This window comes from Hemiscyllium ocellatum, chromosome 16 (genome assembly GCF_020745735.1).
Source record: "Hemiscyllium ocellatum isolate sHemOce1 chromosome 16, sHemOce1.pat.X.cur, whole genome shotgun sequence".
In the NCBI taxonomy this organism is placed as follows: domain Eukaryota; kingdom Metazoa; phylum Chordata; class Chondrichthyes; order Orectolobiformes; family Hemiscylliidae; genus Hemiscyllium; species Hemiscyllium ocellatum.
The window spans coordinates 33,195,892-33,223,329 of record NC_083416.1 but is presented as its reverse complement, the minus strand read 5'-3'; the positions used below and the strand labels follow the sequence as shown (position 1 = coordinate 33,223,329).

The 27,438-nt window shown below is 40.9% G+C and overlaps 1 protein-coding gene across 2 annotated transcripts in view; it reads left to right on the top strand.

Moving 5' to 3' along the window:
• htr4 (5-hydroxytryptamine receptor 4) overlaps positions 1-27,438 on the top strand; it is a 205,173-nt gene that overhangs the window by 15,497 nt on the left and 162,238 nt on the right. For both annotated transcript variants that reach the window (XM_060836766.1, XM_060836767.1), the window contains exons 2-3: positions 19,161-19,379; positions 21,806-21,887. In XM_060836766.1, the coding sequence (XP_060692749.1) occupies positions 21,862-21,887 (26 nt within the window). In that variant the 5' untranslated portion in view covers positions 19,161-19,379; positions 21,806-21,861. The remainder of the gene's footprint in view (positions 1-19,160; positions 19,380-21,805; positions 21,888-27,438) is intronic.

Here is a 27,438-nt window from a genome sequence, read left to right as displayed (position 1 = left end):
TACTCCAAGGTCTCTTTATTTAGCAACATTCCCATTAAGTGTATAAGTCGTGCTCTGATTTGCCTTTCCAAAAAGTAGCACCTCACATTCATCTAAATTAAACTCCATATGCCACTCCTCAGGCCATTGGGCCATCTGATTTAGATCCCATTGTAATCTGAGGTAACCTTCTTCACTGTCCACTACATATACAATCTTTGTGTCATCTGCAAACTTACTAACTATACCTCCGATATTCACATCCAATTCATTTATATAAATGACAAAAAACAGTGGACCCAGTACCAATTCTTCTGGCAACCATTGGTCACAGACCTCCAGTCTGAAAGGCAACCCTCCACCACTACCCTCTGTCTTCTACCTTTGAACCAGTTCTGCACCCAAATGACTAGTTCCCCCTGGATTTCATGAAATCTAACCTTGCTAACTAATCTACAATGAGGAACATTGTCAAACGCATTACAGATGTCCATATAGATCATATACACCACTCTTCCCTCATCAATCCTCTTTGTTTCTTCTTCAAAAAACTCAATCAAGTCAGTGAGACATGATTTCCCACACACAAAGCCATGGTGACTATCCCTAATCAGTCCTTCCCTTTCCAAATACATGTAAATCCTGTCTCTCAGGCTTCTCTCCAACAATTTGCCCACCCCTGAGGTCAGGCTCACCGGCCTATAGTTTCCTGGCTTTTCCTTACCACTTTTCTTAAATAATGGTACCACATTAGCAAATCTCCAATCTTCCGGTACCTCACCTGTGACCATTGATGATACAAGTATCTCAGTGAGGGGCCCAGCAATCATTTCCCTAGCTTCCCACAGAGTTCTTTGGTACACCTGAACAGGTCCTGGGAATTTATCCATCCACATGCATTTCAAGACGTCTAGCATCTCCTCCTCTGTAATATGGACATTTTTAAGATGTCACCATCTATTTCCCCACATTCTATACCTTCCATGTCCTTCTCCACAGTAAACGCTGATGCAAAATACTCGTTTTGAGTCAAACAGTCTGTTTCCGTGCTGTATGAATCTTATGGCTATACATCATCAGAAGTGCTATTAAGCAGCACCTGCTCAGCAATTACCTGCTCAGTTACACCCAGTTTGTGTTCCACCTTGGCCCCTCAGCTCCAGACCTCCTCATAGATAGGCTGGAGGCTGGAAGAACACAGCAAGGGGGGGGGCAGGGTGGTGAAGTGGGGTACAACCTGGTTGGTCAATGGGAGGAATGAATCCGATTGGTGGCAGGGAGGAGGGGAAGGGATGGGGAGGGGCTGAGAAGGGTGTCAGGGGATGGAAAGGGAGGTTGTTTGAAATTGGAAAACTCAATGTTGAGTCCTCCGGGCTGCCGGCTTCCCACGAGAAACATAAGGTTGTTGTTCCTCCAATTTGTGGTTTGGTTTATTGTGGCAATGGAGGAGCCCAAGAGTGGTCATGTCGCAAAGGGAGGGGGAAGGGGAATTAAAATGAGCGGTGACTAGGAGGTCCAGTTGGCCTATGGGCCTGGTTGAGATGCTTGGCGAACCGTTCCCTAAGTTTATGTTTGGTCTCCCCAGTGTAGAGAAGACCACATTGGGAGCACTTGATGCAGTAAACTAGGTTGGAAGAGAGGCAGGTGAACCTCTGTCTCTCCTGGAAGGGCTTTGAGGTGGGGGCAGAGGGGGATGCATGTGAGCCCTTTCCTGAGGACAGACCATTCGACTCCAGAGAGTTCAGGGTTTCAGGGATAGTGAATATGTGGAAATGCTTGGGTGTGGGGTTTTGGGCATTCATGAGGTGGCTGATGGAGGGGAACAGGGAAGGGTGGTGCCATATGATGGGTGAGGGTTGGATTAGATTAGATTACTTACAGTGTGGAAACAGGCCCTTCGGCCCAACAAGTCCACACCGACCCGCCGAAGCGCAACCCACCCATACCCCTACATTTACCCCTTACCTAACACTACGGGCAATTTAGCTTGGCCAATTCACCTGACCCGCACATCTTTGTGACTGTGGGAGGAAACCGGAGCACCCGGAGGAAACCCACGCAGACACGGGGAGAACGTGCAAACTCCACACAGTCAGTCGCCTGAGTCGGGAATTGAACCCAGTTCTCTGGCGCTGTGAGGATGTGGTGTGGTGGTGGGGTGGGGGTGGAGGGGTACAAACATGAGTCCTTTCCTGAGGACAGACCGTTCAGCCTCAGAGACTTCTCTTCCTCAACCTTCCTCCTCCACTTGGTCACCCCTCACTGGCCTCGTACCCACCCTAGGCCTCTTCATTGCAAACTGCCGACGTGATATCGGCTGCCTCAATTTCTCCATTCCCCTCACTAACTCCAATCTCACCCCCTCTGAACATGTAGCACTCCATTCTCTCCGCACCAACCCACAGTTCACCATCAAACCCACTGACAAAGGCAGGACGGTGGTAATCTGGAGAATAGACCTCTATGTTGCAACTGCCAAACACCTACTGTCTGAAACTATGTCCTACTTCCTCCTTGCCCATAACGCATCATGCCAAAATCACTTGCACTATCTGTGCCCTCCAGCCCCGCACAGCCTGTTCCCCAAAATCTACAAGCCCAAGTACCCTGACCAACACATTGTCTATTGTCTCCGCATGGTCCCGCCCTACCAAACTTATCTCGTCCTACCTCGGCTCCATTAAGATGAGACTTTGTCTCCACAAGGAATGTGGAGTGGTCATTCCTACCAATATGAACATGGAGGCATAGTTCTGCAACAGATACATTAGTAAGGGCAAGGTCAAATATAATTTCCCCTGTTAACTCCCTCATTGCCTGCTACAAAGTCAGACTTGCAGCTATGTCTTTCAGCACTTAAATAGCCCATTTAGTTAATGGTGCAACCAAACCACTTTTGAAGCAAAATGTTGAAGTCACCCACACATGATACATTCTTCGGTCTTACCACCTGCCCAAATATACCCAACATTGAGGGATTTTAATTCTCAGCTGCTAAGGGTTAGAAGGTAGTAACCAGCAGGTTTCATTGCTCATAATAGATCTGATGCCATGAAACTTCTTGGAGTCTGGAGTCCATTTTGAGAGGTCAAGAACAACTTCCTCCCAACTGTATGCCATTGTGCCTCCAGCTCTGGTAGTATGCCCTGCTAAACGGACAGATGTACCCAGGGATGGTGATGGTGATGTCTGGCATATTGTGTATAAGATATGATTCTGTTCAGTTGCTCAACTGCTCTACACAGCAGGTCTCACAATTTTAAAGATTGATAAGAAGGACTTAGCGTCAATAGGACAGCATTTGCTGTTGTTTTTTCCAGTGCTCAGTTTGTTGCTAAATGGCTCATCTTTTGTTACCTTTTTTTAGACGTTATAGCAGCTTTTAACACAATAGTGAGGTTTGCACGACCAGTTAAAAATCAACCACGTTGTCATGGATCTGGAGTCACATCCATCCTACACCGGGTAGGATGACTGATTTCATTCCCTAAAGAACATTAATGAACAAAATAATTATTTTTAAACAACAATCAAAAGAGTGGTTCCATGGTCACCATTAGACTAACCTTTTAGAAAATACTTTTAATCTTTTTTTTGGTAACTTAAATTTTCACCAGCCACCATGGTGGGATTAAAACCAGTATCCTCAGTTCCTTTACATTGGGGTCCAGATGACTGTCTCAGTAACATTATCTCAACACCATCACCTCCCCTCCAAAACATAAATTGACATTTATAGAAATTAACATGTATGATAAGGTAGCTACTACAGAAACCTGTCTACAAGATGACAAAGACTTGGATGTAAATATCCAAAAGTTCAAAACGTTTTGGAAAGATATAATGAGGGTGGCATGGTGGCACAGTTGTTAGCACTGCTGCTTCACAGCGCCAGAGACTGGGGTTCAATTCCCGCCTCAGGCGACTGACTGTGTGGAGTTTGCACATTCTCCCCGTGTCTGCGTGGGTTTCATCTGGGTGCTCCGGTTTCCTCCCACAGTCCAAAGATGTGCAGGTCAGGTGAATTGGCCATGCTAAATTGCCCATAGTGTTAGGTGAAGGGGTAAATGTATGGGTGGGTGGGTGGAGTGTCGGTATGGACTTGTTGGGCCGAAGGGCCTGTTTCCACACTGTAAGTAATCTAATATAACACTTGGACAAGATGGGTGTGTAGCTCTGGTGCTGGAAAAGCACAGCAGGTCAAGCAGCATCCGAGAAGCAGGAGAATCAGCATTTCGGGCATATGTTCTTCATCGGGATACATTCCTGATGAAGAGCATATGCCTGAAACGTCTATTCTCCTGTTCCTCAGATGCTGCCTGACCTGCTGTGCTTTTCCAGCACAGCACTCTCAGCACTTTCTAGACCCAACCACAGAGTATTCAATACTAAATTTGATTATGTGCAATGAGACATGATTAATTACTAAACTCATAGTAAAGATGCTTCTAACAGCAGTAATCGAAAAATGATTGAACATGATCCAGTTGGTTTAGCATTTGTCTTAGGGAAAATACTGAAGTGTTTTTATTTGGGAGGATATAATGGGAAATTTAGAAAACAAGATTTGTGAAAGAGAAAGTAAGGTTGACTAAGTTATTGAAGTTTTCTGAAGAAGTAAGAAAAATATGGAAAAATGGTAGCTTAGTTTTACAGAAGGCATTTGACAAAGTGCAATACCAAATTTTACTCAGCAAAATAAGAACTCTGCTATTCAGGACAACAAGTTAATATACACTGAGAATATTAGGAGTAGGCATAAAAGGGTAATTCTTAGCCTATTGGGATATGACAAGTGAACTGCTACTAGGATCAGTGCTGAGGCCTTAACTATTTACAATTTATATTACCAACTTAAAAGGAACTAAAGGTATGAATTCAAACTTTCCAGAGGCAGGAAAGTTCATTGTGAAGAGAACATAAGGAGTCTGCAAAGGGATATTGACAAGTTAACCGAATGGGCAACAATTTGGCAGATGGATATAATGTAAGGAAATGTATATTGTCCACTTTGGCAGGAAGAATACAAAGGTTGTGTATTATGGAAAAGAAGAGAGATTGCAGACCTCTGAGGTTATAGAGAGATCTGTGTGTCTTGATGCATGCAGCATATAAACTTAGTATTCAAGTATAACAAGTGATTAAGAAGGCAAATGGGATTTTCTGGTTCAATGCAAGGGGAACGGAATACGATGTTTTGCTACAGTTGTACAGGGTCCACATCTGGAGTACTGTGTACAGTTTTGGTCTTCCTATTGAAGAAAGGACATTATTTTATTAGAAACAGTACAGAGAAACTTCCCTCAACTGATTCCTGAAAAGGTGTTCTGTGAGGAGAGTTGGGCAGGTTGGGCTTGTATCCGTTGGAGTGTAAAAGAATGAGTGGTGATCTTATTAAAAACATTAGATTAGAACATTGGGTGCTGAAAGGATGTTAACTCTTGTGGGAAAGAATAGAACCAGGGGACGCAGCTTAGAGATTGAGGTGAAGCAATTTTTTTTTCTCCAAGGGCTGTAAGTCTTTGATATTGTTTTCCCCAGAGAGTGGTGGAGGCATGTTGGAATATTTTTAAAGAAAGTTAAACAGATTATTAAGTAACAAGGCAGTTAGGGGTTATTGGTTGTAGGGGTTATGTGGAGTTAAGGACACAATCAAATCAGCACAATCTTGTTGAATGGCAAGCAGCATTGAGAGCCCAAATGGCTTGCTCTTGCTCTCAATTTATATATTTGTATGTAACTTGCAATCGGTGTGTAACAGGAATGCCTGTTTTCACCCTGTTTTTGATCCTGAAACAATACCGGCTCCTGAAAATGATGCTTCTCTGCTGTTCTGATTAATTTACTCCTATTTCAATTAAATTATTTAAATGGAATTTAAAAGTTGCCTCACCAGAAGTCCACACAGAAGTCTGGATTCACTATGCGTCATCAAAGGTAATTAATTCTTGACTGGTAACCATGGCTATTTTGGAGCACAATTCTAAGAGAGAAAAGAAATCAATGGACGAATGAAAAAAACACAATTCGTTGCTTTTTGCATATCAGTAGAGAACACACTGAACCAAGAGTTAGTATGTGCCAATAAAGCAGTCCAGCATTTTAATTTTGAGAGTTATTGCATTCTTATTTATAAGTCCTTCCTTTCCAATTGCCAAGAGGTGTATTTGGAAACTGAAGCTACTCAACATTAACTTGGCTTTTTGTTTTCTTTGATGCGTTTGGAATTTAGAACAGACTTTGATGGTGAACCTTTTTTCTAGCTTTAACTCAAGCCTGAAAGATGAAACAAAATTGCAACACTGGAGACAAAATCCCAGAAAATCAGGGTCCTTTTTAGATTAGATTCCCTACAGTGTGGAAATAGGCCCTTCAGCCCAAACCAACCCTCTTAAGAGCAACCCACCCAGACCCATTCCCCTACATTTACCCCTGACTAATCCACTTAACACTACAAGCAATTTAGCATGGCCAATTCACCTCACCTGCACACCTTTGGACTGCAGGAGGAAACCCACGCAGACACAGGGAGAATGTGCAAACACCACACAGACAGTTGCCTGAGGTGGGAAATGAACCCAGGTCCTGTGAACTGGGGAGGGGGGTGGCAGTGCTAGCCATTGTGCCACCCTTGGCTTTTCTTGAGCAATCAGCCAAAAAATTATAAAACAAGATCATTCCTTTCGCATTTGAAATTTCACTTCATCCAGAGCTCTTTAACTCTACTTCTTAGTCCAGGGATTATTTTAGTAACTGGAATAACAGTTTAATTTTGTTGTATTTACAAGTTTCTGATATGTCAAAATCAAGCGATTAGTGACAGAGTTCAGAACATTGATAATAGGAAATAAAGAATTAGTAGAGATGTTAAATAAATATTTTAGGCGATATTATTGAGCCCTGCTAAGGTGTGAATGGATGTGGAAAGGATCTAAAAATACCAGTCATCAATGTTGTTCTTGCTACCTATTACGTTCACGAGGGTGAGATTGTCTTTCTGGCAAATGTAGTGAAACTGGCAGTCTGAGGGATTTTCACAGGCATAGAGGAGCAGGGGACATAGCTGGGTATCCAACTGACCAAAAGGAAGGCAATAGCTAGAACTGGTGGATCATCACCCTCTGTAGAAACAGCAGAGCTCCAAGCATTAAGAGGACAATGTCAAGGACCAAAAGGCAAAAGGACATAGAGGTTGTACTCTCTACTTAGTATTTACCATCAGAGTAGTCGCTACCTGAAGATGACCGTGTCCTCAAGCCACAGCAGACTGAAAAACTCCAGACAGATTTTCACTGAGATCTGTGCCTTTGTCGCTGAAGAGTTGCCATCCTGCAGCAATGGTCACCATATTCTGTCTGGAGCTGTCAAAGTCTCAGTGACCTTGAACTTTTTTGCTTCTGGTTCCTTGTACAGGTCAGCTGTGGAATTTGCTGCTACCTTGTGAATGGCCGAATATCACTACATCCCAATGCTCATGGATGCCCTATATGTCAGAGCTGGATGATAAAATAATTTCACCGCAGATACAGCCTCACAGGAATGTGAGGCAGTGTGTTTTGCTGTGATTGCTGGATTATCATCAATGACACCTATTGGGGTCCCTAATGACCAGCCAGTGAGATCCATCAACCAAAAGATCTCCTATTTCCTCAATGTTGAACTGGTATGACCACAACAAGAGCTTCCTTCATGAGTGTATTAATTTTCTTGGCAGATGTCATGACGTTTTGATCCACCAGCAGTCCAGGTTGCCATAGATTTTCACTCCATTCCCCTAAAGCCAATGGATGGATTCCAGAGGACAGGGAGCTATGCCTTGAAGAGATGACTACCAGACAGAATCACAAAGATAATGCAACCTGATCACTGGGACCCCTAAGAGTGAAGTCCAAACTCTTGCTGGCTTTTCAACAGTTCACTTCATGCTACTCTGCCAGGACGAGGCTTCTTGCGTTCTTCCAGGTATCCTAGGATTAAAATTGAGTGGAAAGATTCAGACTGCTAATTTCATATTCGCTAATTCTCCAGAGACCCATCTGTTCTGACTTTCATACAGAAGCTGACTCTTCCAGGAATCCTGCTCTGAAAGTGGTAGCTTTTTTACCCTGAAGCATTGCTCCCTCACTCGCTCTCTGTTTGAGTCAAAGTTTGACAATGTGTATACAGAAAGACCAGCTGCCCCTCCTTTTTATCAGTGCATGACAACTCCCATCTGAAGAAGAGTCATTTTGGATTAAAAACATTAACCCAGTTTCTTTCTCCTCAGATATTGCCAGAGCTGCTGAGTTTCTCCAATATGTTCTGTTTATATTAAAATGATAACAAGCACTCTTTTTCTGTCTGTTTCAGACTTGGCTTCTTTTCCCATGACAACCAAATCGTATGGATCTCTCAGTGAATGAGTTTTAATTGATCTCCATTTGGAACATTCTGTTTTACCTTAAATTCAGCATAAAACCATTTGATAAAGTCCAGCATTCATAACACAAGAAAAAATATGATAGACCTCAGTAAGCCACTCAGTATTGTATTTGACTTGTGGTGTCCACTGTTAGCCATTGCCACACAGTGTTCCCCTTATGGCCTCGGATGAGGTGGGGGCCAGTTTGTGATTGAGATCCATGTGGAGATTGTCCTCATCATGGAGGTGTCCATCTCTAATGGTTGCTGCAATCATTTTAGGGGCAGCCTCCATTACTCAACTCTGCTGCAGTGGGGCTCTCACAGGCAGAAGAACCAAAGAATCTGATGATGATGAAAATACCCTATTTTCATAGGTACCTTCATCCTCCTTTCTGATGTTATAGAGTATTAGAGTCATAAAGATGTGGAGCACAAAAACAGACCATTCGGTCCAATCCGTCCATGACAACCGGATATCCCAACAAAATCTAGTTCCATTTGCCAGTACTGGCCCATATTCCTCCAAACGCTTCCTATTCATATACCCATCCAGATGCAATTGTTGCAATTGTACCAGCCTCCACCACTTCCTCTGGTAGCTTATTCCATACATGCACCACCCTCTGCTTGAAAATGTTGCCTCTTAGATCTCTTTTATATCTTTCCCTCTCACCCTAAATCTGCACCCTCCAGTTCTAGAATCCCCCATCCTGGGGAAACGACTTTGTCTATTTATCCTATCCATACCCCTCATGATTTTATAAACCTCTATAAGGTCACCTGCAGTCTCCAAAACTTCAGGGAAAACAGCCCCAGCCTATTCAGCCTCTCCCTGTAGCTCAAATACTCCAACTCTAGCAACATTCTTGTGAATCTTTTCTGAACCCTTTCAAGTTTCACAACATCTTTCCGATAAGAAGGAGACCAGAACTGCATGCAGTATCCCAAAAGTGGCCTAACCAGCATCCTATGCAGCCGCAACATGACCTCCCAACTCCTATACTCAATGTTCTGACCAATAAAGGAAAGCATGCCAAATGCCTTCTTCACTATCCTATATACCCGCAACTCTACTTTCAAGGAGCTATGAACCTGCACTCCAACATCTCTTTGTTTAGCAACACTCCCCAGGACCTTACCATTAAGTGTATTAGTTCTGCTAAGGTTAACTTTCCCAAAATGCAGCACTTCACATTTACCTAAATGAAACTCCATTTGCTACTCCTCAGCCCATTGGCCCATCAAGATCTCGTTGTGTTCTGAGGTAACCTTCTTTGCTATCCACTACACGTATAATTTTGGTGTCATCTGCAAACTTACTGACTATATGTCCTATGTTCACATCCAAATCCTTTAGATACTTGACGAAAAGTAGTGGACCCAGCACCGATCCTTGTGACACTCCACTGGTCACAGGCCTCCAGTCTCAAAAGCAACCTCCAACACCGCTCTTTATCTTCTACCTTTGAGCCAGTTCTGTATCCAAATGGCTATTTCTCCTCCCTGTATTCTATGAGGTCTAATATTGCTAACCAGTCTCCCATGGGGAACCTTGTTTAATGCCTTACTGAAGTCCACATAGATCACATCCACTGCTCTGCCCTCATCAATCCTCTTTGTTATCTATTCAAAAAACTCAGTCAAATTTGTGAGACATGATTTCCCACGCACAAGGCCATGTTGACTATCCCTAGTCAGTCCTTGCCTTTCCAAATATATGTAAATCCAGTTCCTCAGGGCTAAGTGTTTCAGATGTCTACAGGACATCAGCTTCAGCATAACTGGTAGACATCTAGACATCTTTGCACTCCTCAGGTCACAGACCTTTGCATGCATCCTGTATATATCAGTGTGCAGTTCCTGCATGTACTCTTAAGTGATACTGCATTTATGAATGATGGATACAAGGAATGCACTGCAGAGTCAGATAACTTAGCGACATTTAAGTGACTCTTCGATAGGCACATGGCTGATAGTAAAATTAAAGGTATGTAGATTTTTTTGATCTTAGAGTAGGATAAAAGGTCAGCATAACATCAAGGCTGAATGGCCTGTACTGTGCTTTAGTGTTATATGTCCTATATGGCTTTCCATAAGGTTGGCTACTCTCTCCAAAAACACGGAACCATGGTGGCATCAGTTGAATGGACTCCTCTTTATTCTCAGCCCATGACATTGCACTGCCTCAGGTCATTCAGACATACAGGAACATACCTACCACTGCAGATGTAAGTAGACGCTTCTTTACTGTTACACCCAGGGCCTCGCATCTGTGTCCAGCTGAGCATGGCTGTTTCTGCCCTCCATACTTTGAATGGAACTGCTCACAGTTGCCTCTTTTACTTGTGCTGTGTTCCTCACTCATTGGCACCCTACCTAAACATGTGACTTGACCCACTAATGTGAAGGTATTGTATTATATGAGTTCATATAAATAGCTAGACATCTGCATCAGTGAAGTCAGGTTACATGGGACTCGGACCTAAAGGAAGAACTCCAGTGTAACCATGTAGATAGTGCTTTTAGTTAATAAATGTTTTGTCACTTGCATTAGGTGATAGTGAGGACTGTAGATGCTGTAGATATGACAAAGACGTCATAGCCAACAAGTCCTGATGAAGAGTCAAGCCCAAAACCTCTCCTCTCTTGCTTCTCAGATGCTGCCTGACCTGCTGTGCTTTTTCCATCGCCTGTCAGTCTACTGTCAAGCCTCCATCTGTCCAAGGTCCCCAGAACCTGATTGTGATATTTAAATTGTGTGCAAGTGGTAGTGTGCACTCTGCAAGCACTGATTATGCATTCCAGTCAATGTTAACAAAAGACCAGAAATTGTGAAGTCCTTGGCTCCCAGAACACACTTGAGATGACAACAACAGCTGTCATCAGAGCAGCTCATTGTTACCATAGCCTGATTACATTGACCTCACTTTGTTGAGGATAAGACTTTATCTCTTCTCAAACCCATCAACAATGGATTTATTGGCACCACAACTTCAATGGGTATTGGACTATCTTTGAACTTCAGTGAAGCCTGATAAGCCCCACATTAATATACTTCTAGATGCAATCATGCTGACTCCATTCTGATTAGACAGTGAAGTGAAGAAGAAACTGCCAACTATGACAATATTAATAAGGCATTGATTCTTATTTTTGTTTCACTATCTTTCATATTCCAGGTAAAATTTGGCACCAACACTCAGGCTCTGCAACGTATTTTATTTTCTTTGTGCTCTCTGTCTGTCAACCAGTAACTAAATGGGAAGATAAATGGGCCCTTGGAGCTCATGCAATTCAGAATGGGAAGGCAGAAGCTGCAGTCACTGCCATCGCAGTGATCCTCATTGTGACAGGAAATATCTTGCTAGCACCAAACTCACACACTTGTTAATGTAGACTACAGCTCAAACAAGCAAAGGGGTCATTGTTAAGTGGTATGCAGGGCAGATTAAGCTTCTAACTTTAAATAAAAGTTTTGAAGGGAAACTAGTCAGACCAGAAAATGCCATGTAAAATAACAATAATTATGAGGTGACTTTCTGGGTGAGGTCACAAATCAAAGAGGGTTTTTAGGGTCATGACACTATGGCCAAAAACCATGGGACCAATCTCCACATAGACACTGGAGGTGGAATGTCAATACTTGCTGTGAGAAAATGATGGCTCAAGCCTCATTTAGTTCAGTCATTAACTATGGAACTTCACTGATTGGGGCATTCACGTAAAGCTGATGGACCAATTTATGGCCACAATGCAAGGTGAAAGAAGAGAACTACAGAAATGTTTTATCTGATTCAAAATTATAAGTTCTCGTTACAGTCAGACAGCTTACTTGCATTTGTAACTTATCCTCAACATGGAGAGGTTAAATAACTGGGACAGCCAGACAAATTCATGTTAGAATTTTGAAAGCAGTTTATGGGTTTGGGAGAGTTGTAGAAAGCTCACCATATTACATTAAGGCCAGATGCCAAGCCACCATGTTTGTTTACTTCAAGAAACATTTCGCATCCGTGTTTGAAAAAAGTGAGACAAGAAATTAATTTCATGCCACACCAGGTGGTCATAGCACCTGCAACACAACCCACTTATTGGTGCTCATGTTGCTTCATGTGTACAAACCCAAAGGCTAAACAAACAGCATGTAGGTCTCACACAGTTCAACCTTGCTGGAAGCAATGGTGCACTGTATGCCATGTGTATGCCACAGAATCATCTAACTCACAAAGAACTCAGTTTTCACCAAACTGGATGACAACAGCAGCTGCTGACAGCTATTAATAGATGAGCAATTTAAATTATATGCAATATTTGTCACACTCCTTGGAAGCTGTATTTCCTTTCACCTTTTGGAATTGTCTCAGGGTCTAAGATTTTTAAACACATCACAACCAGCATTTGTCTTGTTGTGATTGTATAAGGCTTTGATGAGACCACTCCTGCGCACAGATTTTGTCTCCTTACTTAAGAAGATTGAAGTTAGAGGGGACGCAACAAAAAAAAACTTGGTTATGAGTCCTGGAATGAGAATGCCTATCAGAATGAGGAGAGCTTGAGTGGAGTGGACCTATGTTCTCTGACAATAGGTGGAATTTAATGACAACTGTGGTAGACTTAATGTTGATCACTGGAAGTGGTGTGAACCCGATCTCGAGCGCCTGTGAGAATTACGTGGCTAATTGGCAGAGAACATCCTGTGACTGAGGCTCCCGATGGCGGTGGAATTTACTTGCAGATCTTTCTCAGGTTGGCCAAGAATCTTGCATCTGAGAGCTGCCGACCAATCAGATACTGGTAGCTGTCCCTTTCTGTGGGCTTCTACTGGTAACTCACTCAGAGATCTCTGGAGCAAAGTAAGTATGAGAAAGGTAGGGATTGTGGGGAAGGAATCCCCAGCAAAGGAGCAAAGCCAAAAGCAAAGTGAGGGGATTAATCTCAAGAGGCCTCCACATTCCCAATTCCAGGTCATTTTACCAAGCACTGAGTGCCTTTGAATAAAGGTCTCATCCTATTAGGATGCATGAAAATCTGACAGCGTTTACTGGGTGGACTCAAGTAATCACCTTGAATACTCAGCATTGGCTGGATAAAGTACTTAAGTGGACCTTAATTGTCCACTTACAGGCCTCAGTTAGAATTTGAGCAGTGATGCCACCAACAAACAATTCCACCTGAAAAATACTGGTGTCTATTGATGGGTGGCATGGTGGCTCAGTGGTTAGCAGTGCTGCCTCACAGTGCCAGGGACCCGGGTTTGATTCCAGCCTCGGGCGACTGTGTGGCGTTTGCAAATTCCCCCCGTGTCTGTGTGGGTTTCCTCTGGGTTCTTGAAAGGAAAATTATGATTGATAAATTTGCAAGAATACTTTGAAGACATAACAAACAGAATTAAAAAGGAGGACCTGGTGAATGTTGTGTATTTAGATTTCCAGGAGATAGTTGATAAGGAGCCACAAAACAGGCTATTGCACAACATAGGAACTCATGATATTGGAGGTAATGTATTCGCATGGATTGGGGTTTGGTTAACACACAGAAGACAGAGAGTTAGGATTAAGGAACTTCTTTCACATTGAAAAAAACACTATAGAGTGGCCACAATGATCAGTCATAGGACCTCAATTATTTGCGATCTATATTAATAACTTGGCCAAATATAATAATCCAAATTTTCTGATGATACAAAATTATTTGATAAGGACAAAAGGAATGTGCAAGGGGATGTATAGATAGACTGAGTGATCAAAATTGTCACTGATGGACTTGAGTATGGGAAAGTGTGCAGTTATGCACTTTGGTTGGAAGAATCAAAAGGCAGCATGTTATTTAAAAGGAGAGAGGCTGCAAACAAGTGAATCTGACTGATATCGTGCATGAAATACAAAAAAGTTAGCATGCAAGCGCAAAAAATAATTAAGAAGATAAAAAGATTCACTGTTCCTTGAAAGTGGAGTAGTAGGTAGACAGGCTGGAACCGCTCATCTTTATTGATCAGTGCATTGAGTATAGGAGTTGAGAGGCCATGTTATGGCTGTACTTGACACTGATCAGGCCACTTTTGGAATATTGAATTCATTTCTGGTCTCTCAACTAGGGGAAAGATGTTGTGAAACTTGAAAGCGTTCTGAAAAGATTTATAAGGATGTAGCCAGGTTTGGGGGGCTTAAGCAATGGGGAGAGGCCAAATAGGCTGTGGGTGTTTTCTCTGGAGCATCAGAGACTGAAGCGTGACCTTATAGAGATTTGTAAAGTTATGAGTGACATGAGTAGGGTGAATAGCCATGTTTGTTTCTCCAGGGTAAGGGCATCCAAAATTAGAGGGCATATGTTTAAAATGAGAGGGAAAGGTTTAAAAGGGAGCTAAGGGGCAACCTTTTCACACAGAAGGTGGTGCGTGTATGGAATAAACTGCCAGAAGAGGGGTAGAGGCTGGTGCAATTTTGATAGTGTTTTAGAGGAATGTGGGTCAAATGCTGTCAAATGGGACTAGATTGCTTTAGGATATCTGGTTGGCATGGACAAATTGGACCAAAGGGTCTGTTTCCATGCTATATACCTCTATGACTCTGTGAATCTATGAAATGGCTTTCATTATTAGGAGGCTGGATTTTAAAAATAGGGAAGTCTTGTTATGCCTGTACAGGGTTTTAGTGAGGCTGCACCTGGAGTACTGGGTACAGTTTTGGTCCCTATATTTTAGAAAGGATATATTGACATTAGTAGCAGTTTAAAAAGATTCAGTAGTTTGATTGCTGGAATGAAAGGGTTGACTTATCAAGAACAGCTAAATAGGCAAAGCCTTTATTCATTAAAATTTGAGGAATGTTGGTTGATCTGATTGAAACATATAAGATTCACAGGCAGAGGTTGAGAAATGTTTCCACTTCAAGAAATCCTGAACAAGGTGACACATTTAAAGAATAAGGCAATATTTATTTAAAACTGAGATGCAAAGAAATTTCTTTTCCCAGAAAGGAATGATTGTCTGGAATTCTTTACCTAAAGAACTGTGAATGTCAAAAACAAACAGAGCAATTGCCGGAAAAACTCAGCAGGTCTGGCAGCATGTTCGGAGAGAAATCAGAGTTAATGTTTCTGAAGAAGGGCCACTGGACCTGAAACAGATGTTGCAAGACCTACTGAGCTTTTCCTGCAATTTCTGATGTTGTTTTTGATTTTCATCATCCGCTGTTCTTTTGGTTTTTGTTTAGCTGTGGATGTCAGATCACTGAAAGTATTTAAAGAAGAGGGAGATAGATATTTAAATATTGAAGCATTGATGGTTTTGAGGAGGTGGCACAAAAGAGGAATTGGGACCTGATGCAGATCAACCATGTTCTGAGAAAATGGCAGTTCAGACTTGAGGGCCCAAATGTCCTACTGTTCCTCCTATTTCTTATGTTCTTATATGACACAAATTTAAGGGCAACACAATGGCTCAGGGGTCAGTGGCAGGGAGCCAGATTTGATTACAGCCTTGGGTGTCTATCAGTGTGGAATCTGCACGTTCTTCCTGTGTCGGTGTGGGTTTCCAATGGGTGGTCCAGTTTCCTCTCACAATCCAAAGATGCGCAGGATAGGTAGATGAACTATACTAAATTGTCTGTAGTGTCCGGGAATGTGCAACTTAAGTGGATTAGCTATGCTAAATGCAGGGTTATGAGGATAGGGTTGGGGAGGTGAGATGCTCTTCAAAGGATTGGTGCAGACTCAGTGGACCAAATAGCCTCTTTCTGCACTGTAAGGATTCTATGATCCTAATCAGAGGGAAGGAAGTAGATGGTGAAATCTTCACCCCATACCCTCCTGTCTGATCAAATAGATCCCCTTCCTTGTTCTTTATCTCTAAAATTTCAAAGAACAAAAAGTAACATACCTCTGGGTGCTCCGGTTTCCTCCCACATTTCAAGATGTACGGGTCAGGTGAATTGGCCATGCTAAATTGCCCGTAGTGTTAGGTAAGGGGTAAATGTAGGGGTATGGGTGGGTTGCGCTTTGGCGGGTCGATGTGGACTTGTTGGGCCGAAGGGCCTGTTTCCACACTGTAAGTAATCTAATCTAAACATCATTGCATTTATTGAATTCTCAGAAGTGGGCAATTCATGAAAAAAATCTTGACAGCATAATGGCCGCGATTTGCACAATTCTCCCCTGTAGTGATGGTAATGCGATCAGCCAGGTGGACTGCATATAATATGAGTTCCCTGATTGGGGCTGTTAGTCTGGTTCAATCATGAAGCCCTGGCTGTCAGATAAAAAGGGTGAGTGTCAGAGGTATTGACATTTGGTGACATTCATTGACTCTAAATGAGGCAGTACTAAAGTCAAAGACTGTTCACATGTAAATGAATGGTGACTTGGTTACAGGATACCTGCATCTGTGAAATTATTTCACCATCCCCTGGCTGGACAGTATCAAGCTAAAGGGAATAATCTCAGATTCAGGAGTCACACATTTAGAAGTGAACTAGAAATTTTGTCACTGAGAGCTGTGAATCTTTAGAAATCACTATCATGGGGAACTACGTATGTTCAATCACTGAGTATACTCAAGGATTTTGGACACAAGAGAAATTGGAGAATAATGAGGGAAAGTCGAGTTGATATATAAGTTCTGCTATACAATTTACACTTGTCAAATAGAAGAATCAGGAGTGCCTATTATACAAGATTCTCTGCATCAAAAACACATGTAAAACTAGGGACACTAAACAATATATTGTAATTCACAAAAAAATCATTTTAGGAGAACAGAGGTAACAACTATATTTTACATGAGTTCTTCAAGTAAGTATGATTAGCAACAAATCAGATAATATTGATAAAATATTGATTCATGCAGGTGGGGAATAAATCATAGCTTGAAATGTTGAATTCTACAAAGTGTTAGCATTTTTTTTGCTGTCCAGTTATGTCCCTGCAGTTGCTATAATGGTGACCAGTCTCCTCACTGTTCTTCAGACACAGTGCAATAATGGTCAGTCATAATTACAACCACATTAAAGATGCTGCATTAATTTCTCAACTGCAATGTAAAGATGACAGAAAACATTTGTAGTACTTAAAGATTATTTAGTAGCTTTACTTTTCCAATTAAATGGAAATGTATTTTTTTTTAATCCCAGTAGTTGTTACAAATTATTCAGATGATAGGTTTCTTTGTTGAAGCAAATGTAAACCCAAAAGAAAATATCTCGGTGAAAGCAATTAGAAATATCCATAAGAGTTTTCAGAAGGATGATTATACTCGATTAACCTAGTAAAATTGATTAAGATAATATCAGGCATGATGGATGGAGGTTATGAAGTGGACAGAGTGTATTGGAATTTCAAGAAATTGGTCATTCTGATTAAGTATAGAAGATGAAATGGTGTAGATTTAGTAGAAGAGTAAAGGTGGTTAGTTTTGCAGGTTAAATTGGTGAGGCAAGAACCACAGTCAACTAATAACCTCAGGCATTTGGAAGTAGTTTCAGGACACACCAATCTGCATTAAACATTGGAGAAGGGAAAGTGGTAGCCTTCTATGAACTACTCACAGACTGTATGGTGATTGTACCCACACTATTGACATCATTCTTTACCACATTCAAGTCATCTGAGGTAATTGACCCCAACATTAAACTGTACCTCAAGTAGATAAGATCATGAAGAAAACTAAGGTAAGATTTGTTAATGGGAAGTACAAATTGTTATAGTTAAGAGGTAAAAATGCATCTAGTACAAATGGTTCTAAATGGGTTATCAGATCAAGTGATGAAGAGCTTATGTTTGAAAATCGACCCTCCTACTCCTCGGATGCTGCCAGATCAGCTGTGCTTTTCCACCGCCACACTTTTTGCATCAGATCAACCATCCATTATATGTAGTACTTGATATTCAACTCCATTGCAATCAAAGGAAGTAAATTTCAAAGAGCATACAATGGATAGGCAATGCAATATTAACCAATTTGCACATCCACCTAGAACAAATTTCTATTCCAAGATGTCACGTCAAACCCATGTAAATCTTGATAAAACTCATTGTAGTGTGCAGTTTTGGGCTCCACACTAAAGAAAAATGATCATGAGGCAACGGATAAAGCTAGAATGACTTATTGGAATAATTCCTGTCAGCTCCATTCTTAGAACTATACCATGTTATATCCTAAACAAAATTTAGCAAATGCTGATAATCTGAAAGAAAAACAGAAAATACTGGAATTATTCAACACATTTAGTAACATCCGTGGAGAGAGAAGCATGTTTCAGTTAATGACTTCCATCAAAACTGAACAAAAGTCTGTGTCTCTCTGCACAGATATTGTCAGACCTGCTGAATATTTCCAGCTCTCTTTTTATTTGGTACATCATAAGTATTCCATACACATCATCTAAAGTATACAGGAGGGAAATTCTCTTGTCATTGTTGTCCTGTTTGCACTTAAAATAGAATTGTATTGACATCAGAATTTTGCTTTGTTTGATGAATGTAGAATTCTGTGGCTGGTAAGATGTGATTTAATGTTGTTTTGTCATTGACCCTGACTATGGTGAAACCTCGCAGTACCTGCGAGAAGATTATTAAAACTCTGAAATCTCTCTAACCAAAATACGACTGAAATTATGTTAATTAGCAATTTAAAAACTGAAATGAATGCAGTTTTATTAAGCAAGGACGATAAGGGTTACTGAAGGAGACAGATTAATTTAAGATACAAAATGTTCATTATGTAATGATTTGCAGAGCAGGCTTGAGGAGCTGAATGTTATTTCTCTTCCTGTGATCCTTCCTAGAGCATTATACGGCTGCAAGTTGGAATTAGGTGACAACATTAAGACTTCATTTACTTGTCAATTCCATCTGACTACTGTACATACCTACACCCATCCATAACATGCCATGATTGGTGCCAATGTGGAAGCAATCAGTTCCAGTGAAAATTAAAGACGTCCTCAGCTTCAGTCAGAAAAAGATGAGTCGAGTTTTGGATGGCAGTTTTCTGATAATTCCTTGTAAGTTTCAGGTATTAGCAATTTCTAAATTGAATGTACTTGCCGATGTATTTCAAAGTATGTTGCCTATTCCTCCAAAATGATGCCATCCCAGTACTATTCTTACCATAACACAATAAGAAATAGGAACAGGAGTAGGCCATTTGGCCCTTCAAGCTGCTCTCCATTCAGTAGGGTCATGGCTGATCCAACATTCCACACATTCACTTTACTGTCCTTTCCCCGTAAATCTGAATTTAGCCCAGCTTTTGGGTTATTGCTGACTTTGACCTCTGTATGTACTTTTGCTTTCAACTTAATACTGTCCTTAGCTTCCTTGGGTAATCATGATTGGTCTATCCCTTTCTTAGAATCTTTCCTCCTTACTGGGTATAATTTTGCTGAGAGACATGAATTACCCTTTTAAATGTCTGCTACTGTTTGCCTGTTGTCATTCCTGCAAATTGATCCACCCAGTTCACTTAGCTAATTGTATCCTCATTTCATTGTAATTCCCTTTATTTAAATTAATCACAGTTGTTTCTGCGCCAGGTTTCTTATTCTCAAACTGAATATCATATTATGATCACTATTCCCTTGGGTATCATTTACTCAGAAGTCATTTAATAATCTTGCCTCCTTACCCATTGCCAAATCAAGATAGCTTGCTCCTTGGTTGGCTCCATGATGTATTTCTTTTGGAAACTATCCGTAATATATTGATCGTCATTGTTACCCTTTCCAATTTGCTTAAACCAATCAACATGAAAATTAAAGTCATCCATTATTATTGCTCTATTCTTTTTACATGCACCTATTATTTGTTAACTTATGGCCTTTCCCACAGAATGGCTACTGTTTGGAGGTCCTATCTCTACCAATGTCTTCTTTTCCTTTTTTTGTTGCCTCTGCCTAAATGGACTCTACATCATCGAATCCGAGATCATCTCTCACAACTGTCTTCATTTCATCCCTTATTAACAGTGCTACCCAACATTTTTTCTATCCCTCCTGCTTCTCAGAGAGGTCAAGTATCCCTGAATGTTAAGGTCTCAGTTTTGATTTCCTTGTAAGCATGGTCCTGTAATGGCTAAAATGTCATATTCAATTACCTCGATTATTGCTATCAGTTCGTCTACCTTATTCTGGATGCTTCATACAAAGCCTTTCAGTTTGTTCTATTTTCAAGTTTTTGTATAATTTTATGGTTACTTGGTAAAAAAAATGACCCAACACTATCCTACTGTCAGATGCTGCAGACCCTTCACATTTGCCCTTCTACTCAAATTTCTACAACTGGCTCATCAAACTGATGATTGTGGAGTGTTTATCAAGCTTCCAATTTTCTTGTTGTATTCTAATGAGTTTGCAAGTACAAAATCAACTGGTCCCCTAATTCTTTTAGGTAGCCAGTGTATTTGTGCAGGCCACTGCCTGCCTGAAAAATACTTCAATGAGAATCAGCTTGATCATTTAATGTTTTCCCAGTCCATCATCAAATTATGGTAAAGCATGCTTCTTTTACCTTCTTGAGACTGACTTACGTGTGTTTCTCACTTACCTGTGATTTTGTCCTGAGCATTCTAGTGACTGTTTTACTTGTGCCCCATGTTCAGTTTCTTATTGTAGCTGTTTCCCAAAGTTTCAAGAAGTTATTCTTTCAAGAAGCAAGAGATATATCTGGGAAAATCCACCCCCACAAATGATTGAGTTTGACTGAAATGGCTCTGCAATTGGAACAGGATAAGACATTTTACTCTTGATTTATATTACAGCATGATTTTGCAAATCATTAAAGTGCAGATAGAAAATAAGTCCCCGATTTTGACTAATCCATAAATACTGGCATAGAACACCTATTTGCATATGTATGCAGTCAGCTCTCAAAACTTTTACTAATTGACCCTTCATTCAATGTGGAGTCTAAATGTCCCACTTATCACTGCCATAAAACTGAACAGCACATGGTGAAAAATATTAATGCTGAAGATAATAGGTTCAGTTATATGCCAGATGCTTTAATGTCATTTATTTTGTTTTGACAGATAAAAATTCAAAACAAAAACACCATCTGTGAAAACCATGTGCCTTAACACTTCATTTTGCATGTGAAGCACTTTAAGATATCTCTAAGATATGATGAAATAAGATTTAACTCAATTAAGGCTTCATTTAATGAATCAAAAAATATAAAAACAAAAGATGTGCAGATTAGGTGAATTGGCCATGATAAATTGCCCATTGTGTTCAAACTTATGAAGGTGAGGTGCAATTAGTCAGGGGAAATGTGGAGTAATAGAGTTGGGGAATGGATCTGGGTGGATTAATCTTTGGAGTCAGTGTTGGGCCGAATGACCTGTTTCCACACTGTAGAGATTCTATGATTCTATGAATGATGTATTCAAAATCAGCAATTTTTTAATTTTCTGTCTTTGTATTACTTGTAGGACAAGTTATTCTGTATGGGCACTAAGGTCAGATATTTACATGTTGACTCCTTGTGATGGATGAAGCTGATGTAAATGAGAGGTATGGAAGTAAAATGTCATGGAGAAACTTTCCCAATTTGTGAAGTCTTCAGCAAATCATTGTGGTGTTAAATACAGGGTAGTAATTGCAAATCTGTGTATGCAATTCATGAACATCAAATCAATTAATCACCCATGGGTGATTGTTTTATGCATGTTTTCATAGAATCACAATTTATATGAATGATATAATCTAATAGTTTATAATTATTAATACTGTTACAACAGAGGCTGAATGCTTGCTCAAATCCCAGGGTTTGTAAACTAAAATAAAAATACTTTTTTCAGTTACTAAAATGACCAGCTGAATATCTTATCAAAATTAAATTTTCAACAGGTTTCTTAATGAACACAATTATGGATCTATTATCAAAACAAAATGTAATAATTTATTAACATATAAAGTCAGTAATATATATATAAAACTATAAATATCCTCATTACACAAAGATACACATTTTAGAGGAAAAGAGAAACAAAGAACAGATTTCTCTGCAGAGATTGGCTTTCTGGAGAAAAACATTTTGACCACTGCTTTATTCTTGAAAGCAAAAGAATGTAGCATGTTCCACATTCTGTTTCTGTGATGCTCTGGCCTTTGCGGTCAAATTACTGGACACATACGGTTGGAACTGAAGTCTTATAAACACAGATATTCAGACAAAATCATCTTGTGATGTTCTTTCAAACATTTTTTTAAAGAGAACAAATATGTTTCACCATAAACTAATGTACAGGGGCTTCTTCTCAGAAATGGGACGGATCAGGTTGGCAGCTCATTCGCAGCAAACCTTCCTCTGACTTAGTTTGTTCTTAGCAGACTTCCTGAGTTGACCTTTAGTAGGCTTTCCTCTATCTGAAACCAAATATAACAAGCACATCTACAAGCCAGTTACTGTTCAAAAACAGCAAGGCTACAGCAAAGCCAGCAGTTATAGCCAGCAATATAATTTCGAGGGAAACCTGTACAGCACATATCTGCAATGTTCACAGTGAATTTTCAATGCTTTGCAAATAAAAATCACTCTGGCATGTCACCAAAACCTGAAATAAATTCCTATTTCCACAATCCTTCAAAATCTAAATCTTTCATGCAATAATAAATATAAAGTGTCTTTATTAAATTATTCTTAATTTTTACACGAAGCCAATGTTAATTCTATCTGCCTGGTAGAAAGAGGGCAGGCAGGTGATTTAGGAGAGTGTCCCTGTTAAGAAAAGTAGTGAGTAAAAATCAGTGTTCCTAAATTCCAGGCAGTTTGAGTGGCCAATGGGGTGTACATCCATCCTATTGTCTACCCTCCTCTCCTGATCATAACTTGGTCTCTTGAACAGGTGAGAAGCAGACACTGGAAAACAATTTGAACTGAATAAATAAACTGGACAGGGAGATGGGGTAGAGGCTGAAAGAGGGCCCAATCGCTAAGTGGATTATCTTTGTTTTAATTTTTCTAATGGGTCTGCTTCATTTTTGCTGGTTCTATTGGCCTCACAGGGGAATTTAGGACTAGCCTTTTTTTTAACTCATAATTTTTCTTAACTGGAATGCTCTCCTAGTTCACCTCCCAATCATTGAACTGTTAGATTAGATTAGATTAGATTAGATTAGACTTACAGTGTGGAAACAGGCCCTTCGGCCCAACAAGTCCACACCGATCCGCCGAAGCGCAACCCACCCATACCCCTACATTTACCCCTTACCTAACACTAGGGGCAATTTAGCTTGGCCAATTCACCTGACCCGCACATCTTTGTGACTGTGGGAGGAAACCGGAGCACCCGGAGGAAACCCACGCAGACACGGGGAGAACGTGCAAACTCCACACAGTCAGTCGCCTGAGTCGGGAATTGAACCCGGGTCTACAGGCGCTGTGAGGCAGCAGTGCTAACCACTGTGCCACCGTGCCGCCCACAAGGTTGTAAACCTAGCCTTCAAATCCACAGTAACAGATTCCTGCCACTGACTGGAGGCTGATGAGACCTAAGCATATAGCTTCCAGGAGCCAAAATCCCATAGAAATATGTCCCTATATGAGAAGAAATGGCTGCATGACTCCTAACTCACTATAAAGGTAGGGCTAAGTTTAACAACTATGTCATTAAAAAACTAGAATTGAAACTTGATGCAAGTTTCTAAATTGCACATTCTAAAGCCTTCCAGTGGATAATTGAGTGAGTGGATAAATTGGGGGCTGGCTGAGGGGGTCAGTGAGTGATTGGTTGCCTGAGTTGAGATGGGGTTGGATAAGTAAGTATGTAGATGAGTGCATGAGTGGTTGAGTGAGAAAGTAGTTAGATGTGTTGTTAGGCAATATGTGGACTGAGTCTGTGTGTAGGTGGGTGAGTGGGTAAATGAGTGAATAATTGAGGAGTTGGCTGAGGAAAGTTTGAGTTGATAAATGGGTGAGTGAGTTGATGACAGAGTAAGAAAGAGGGGGATTGAATGGAATAGGTGAGTGAGTGGGCGTGTGAATAAAGGAGAGAGTGAATGTGGGTCTGGGTGATGGCCTGAGTAAGTAAATGACTGAAGGGATAAATAAGTGAGTGCGTGAGAGATGAAGAGAGTGAATTTGGGAGTGGGTGATAGGCTGGAATGGGTGAGTGTGTCTGAGAAAGGTTTAGCAAATGAATGAATGAGTGGTGGTTAGGTGTTATGCGAGTTGGTAAGTAAGTGAGTGAGTTGATGAGTTAGTGAGAGAATGAGTGTTTGGGATGTTGAGCGGGTGGGTGAGTACGTGAGTTAATGCTTGGATGAGTAGGTAGCTGATGGAGTGAGCATGAGGGAATGAGTGGGAGAGAGTGTGAATGAGTGGGTGATGGAGGGAGAGGGTGGCTGAGTGGGCAAGAATGGAGATGAGGGAGAGGATGAGTGAGTGAATGGATGATGGGCTGAGTGAGTGAGTGATTGAAGGTGTATTTGAGTAGATGAGTGGATGTTTGAGTGGCTGAGTGGGTTAATGAATATTGAGTGTATGGGTGAGCTAATGGCTGGGGTAAGTGCATGTAAATGTACTCATTCTGTCAATGAGTGGGTAAGTGAGTATGTAAGTGAGTGGGTTTGTGAATGAATGGGAAAGTGAATGGGGGATGAATGAGTGAGTGAGTGGAGAATGAGGAGGTGAGCAGGTAGGGCAGTGGGTGAATGAGATGGTCAGGTCAGGGGGCTGGTGGTGGTGGACGAGATAGTGAGGTCTGGATTTGGGGATTTTGTATGGCAGTTGGGACAGTCAAATTGGGATTCGTGGTGGTGATTAGGAGGGGTAAGTTTTGATGCTTAGTTATGACGGTTGTGGGATCCTGATGTGCATCTTCCAATCCAAGTTCCAATTTTGATAATCGTGACAACAAAAATTCTGAGCCATTAATTGAAAATTCAAAGTCAAACCAGGGAATCTGTCGATTTGGACCGCACAGAATAAAATCGCATTCCATTATTCGTTATGGTCAACATTTATGTGTTGCAAACACATACCTGACACCGAATCCAAATTACATGTTGATGTTTTTACATTCTCAAATATTTGATTGAGCTAAACAGTCATTATAGGGTTGGTTACTTTCTAAAATATTCAATCGACAAGCAGGCCTAACTGTGCACTAATAGTACTAATTCCAGATATTTTGATGGCTTAGCTGTAGTTTCCATGGTTACCAGTTTCACTGATTGGGTGTATCCACGGAAACAGTGGTCACTCCATCAGAAGGATATACCGGTAACAAACTTTCATGATCTTCTTCTCTTCTGTCCGTACTAGTCATTTTTCCATGTATAACCTCAATATTAAATGAGAGGTTAATTGAGAAAGAGGTGTCTAAAACCACAAGGGGAACCTGAAAGTAAGTTCAGTGCATCTGTCAGCAACATTTTCTTACAGCAGGCTCATTATCATTTTTATCCGGATTTGGTGTCAGTATCGTGGGAGTGAGGATGAGTAGGACATAATCTCAACTACACAATTAAAGAGCCAATAAAACAGATGGAGTTTGGGCTTGATGCAATAGAAGACAAGAAATGGCAATGGATTCAGGGCATTAATTCTCTGAAATGTACCTCACTGATGCTTCTTTTGATGCTTTACTATGGCCAATGAAAAGCTGGGAAAAACAAAAAGATACAATTGCATTTCTATAGCCTCTGTCTCAGGACATCTCCAACAGATTGCACTGTATTGAAGCACTATGGCACTGTAGTTGTTGTTTTAATCTAGGGTGAAGGCAATCTTCTCCAGGACTTGAAGGAAAAAGCCTAATGTTTCAGGAAAGCATGGGAGGAGGTGATGCAGCAGGTCAACAGCAGGAGCATTACAGCATTATAGTATAGCAAGAGGCTAGAAAATCTAGGATTGTTTTCTCTGGAGTGGGTGAAGGCTAAGGAGAGCCTTGATTGAAGGCTTTAAAATTATGAGATGCAATAGATAGGGCTGACAGTCCAAATCCTTTTTTTCCAGAGTTGAAACGTCTAATATAACGTGGGATGCATTTAAGATGAGAGGGGAAAGTTCAAAAGAGATGTGAGGGGCAAGCTTTTTTACACAGAGAGTGATAGGTGTCTGGAACGTGCTGCTGGGTTGGTGGTGGAGGCAAATGTAATAGGGGTGTTTAAGGATCTTTAGATAAGCACATGAATATGCGAGAAATGGTGGCATATACATCAAGGGCAGGCAGAAGGGATTAGTTTAATTTAGCTGTTCTATGTTCTGTATGCTGGAATTCAGTGGAGGCACTGCCTAAGAAACTAACAAGGTCAAGCAAATTCATTCCATTCAATCACTGTGCCATGTCAAACCAACTTGGATTCGCTCCTCAAGGCATTTACTTTCCAAGCACACTCATCCTTCTCTTTCTCAGTACTTCCTCATGTCCCTATCCATCTATCGACTGCTACTGTTCACCTAGATCCTTAAGCAATTTTAATTCCCTTCATTAGAGTCACCCTCCCCAGGTATGCTGCATGCACTGGATGAACACATGTTCTTACAGGTCTGATCTTTCCTTTATTGAACACAGAGAGAATAAAAAATGAGACCTCACAAGTAAAAACTCAAAAGGAGGGAAAGCTGGAGACAAGTGGTCATTTTTTCATCTTCTACAATCAGTGATTGGGAGATGGAAATCTCCAAGCCTTCTGGCGATACAATTAAATATCAGCAATCCACTTGTCTTATAACATTTAATCATCTGGACTTGATTTAGAGGCAAGTGAAATAAGATATTCTTCATACTGATGAGTTGCAAAGCACTTACCAGCTCATTTCTAATTATAATTTCTCTGTGCCAGGACCTGCTTGCATGCAAAGATCTCATGGACACAGAATTCTTAGGGAGAGGGTGGCGTAATGTGATGTCATTGGCTGTTATCCAATAGCTCAAGTTAATGCTGTAGAAACATGGCAATTGGTGGAGTTTAAATTTGATTAATAAAATTTGAAATTGAAAGCTTGCATCAGTTATGATGACTACTGAAATGAAATAACCATCGAATGCTGAAAAAACTCCTGCTTATGACAATTTTAAGGAAAGAAATTTCCTCTCGCTGTCTGGTTTGGCCCACG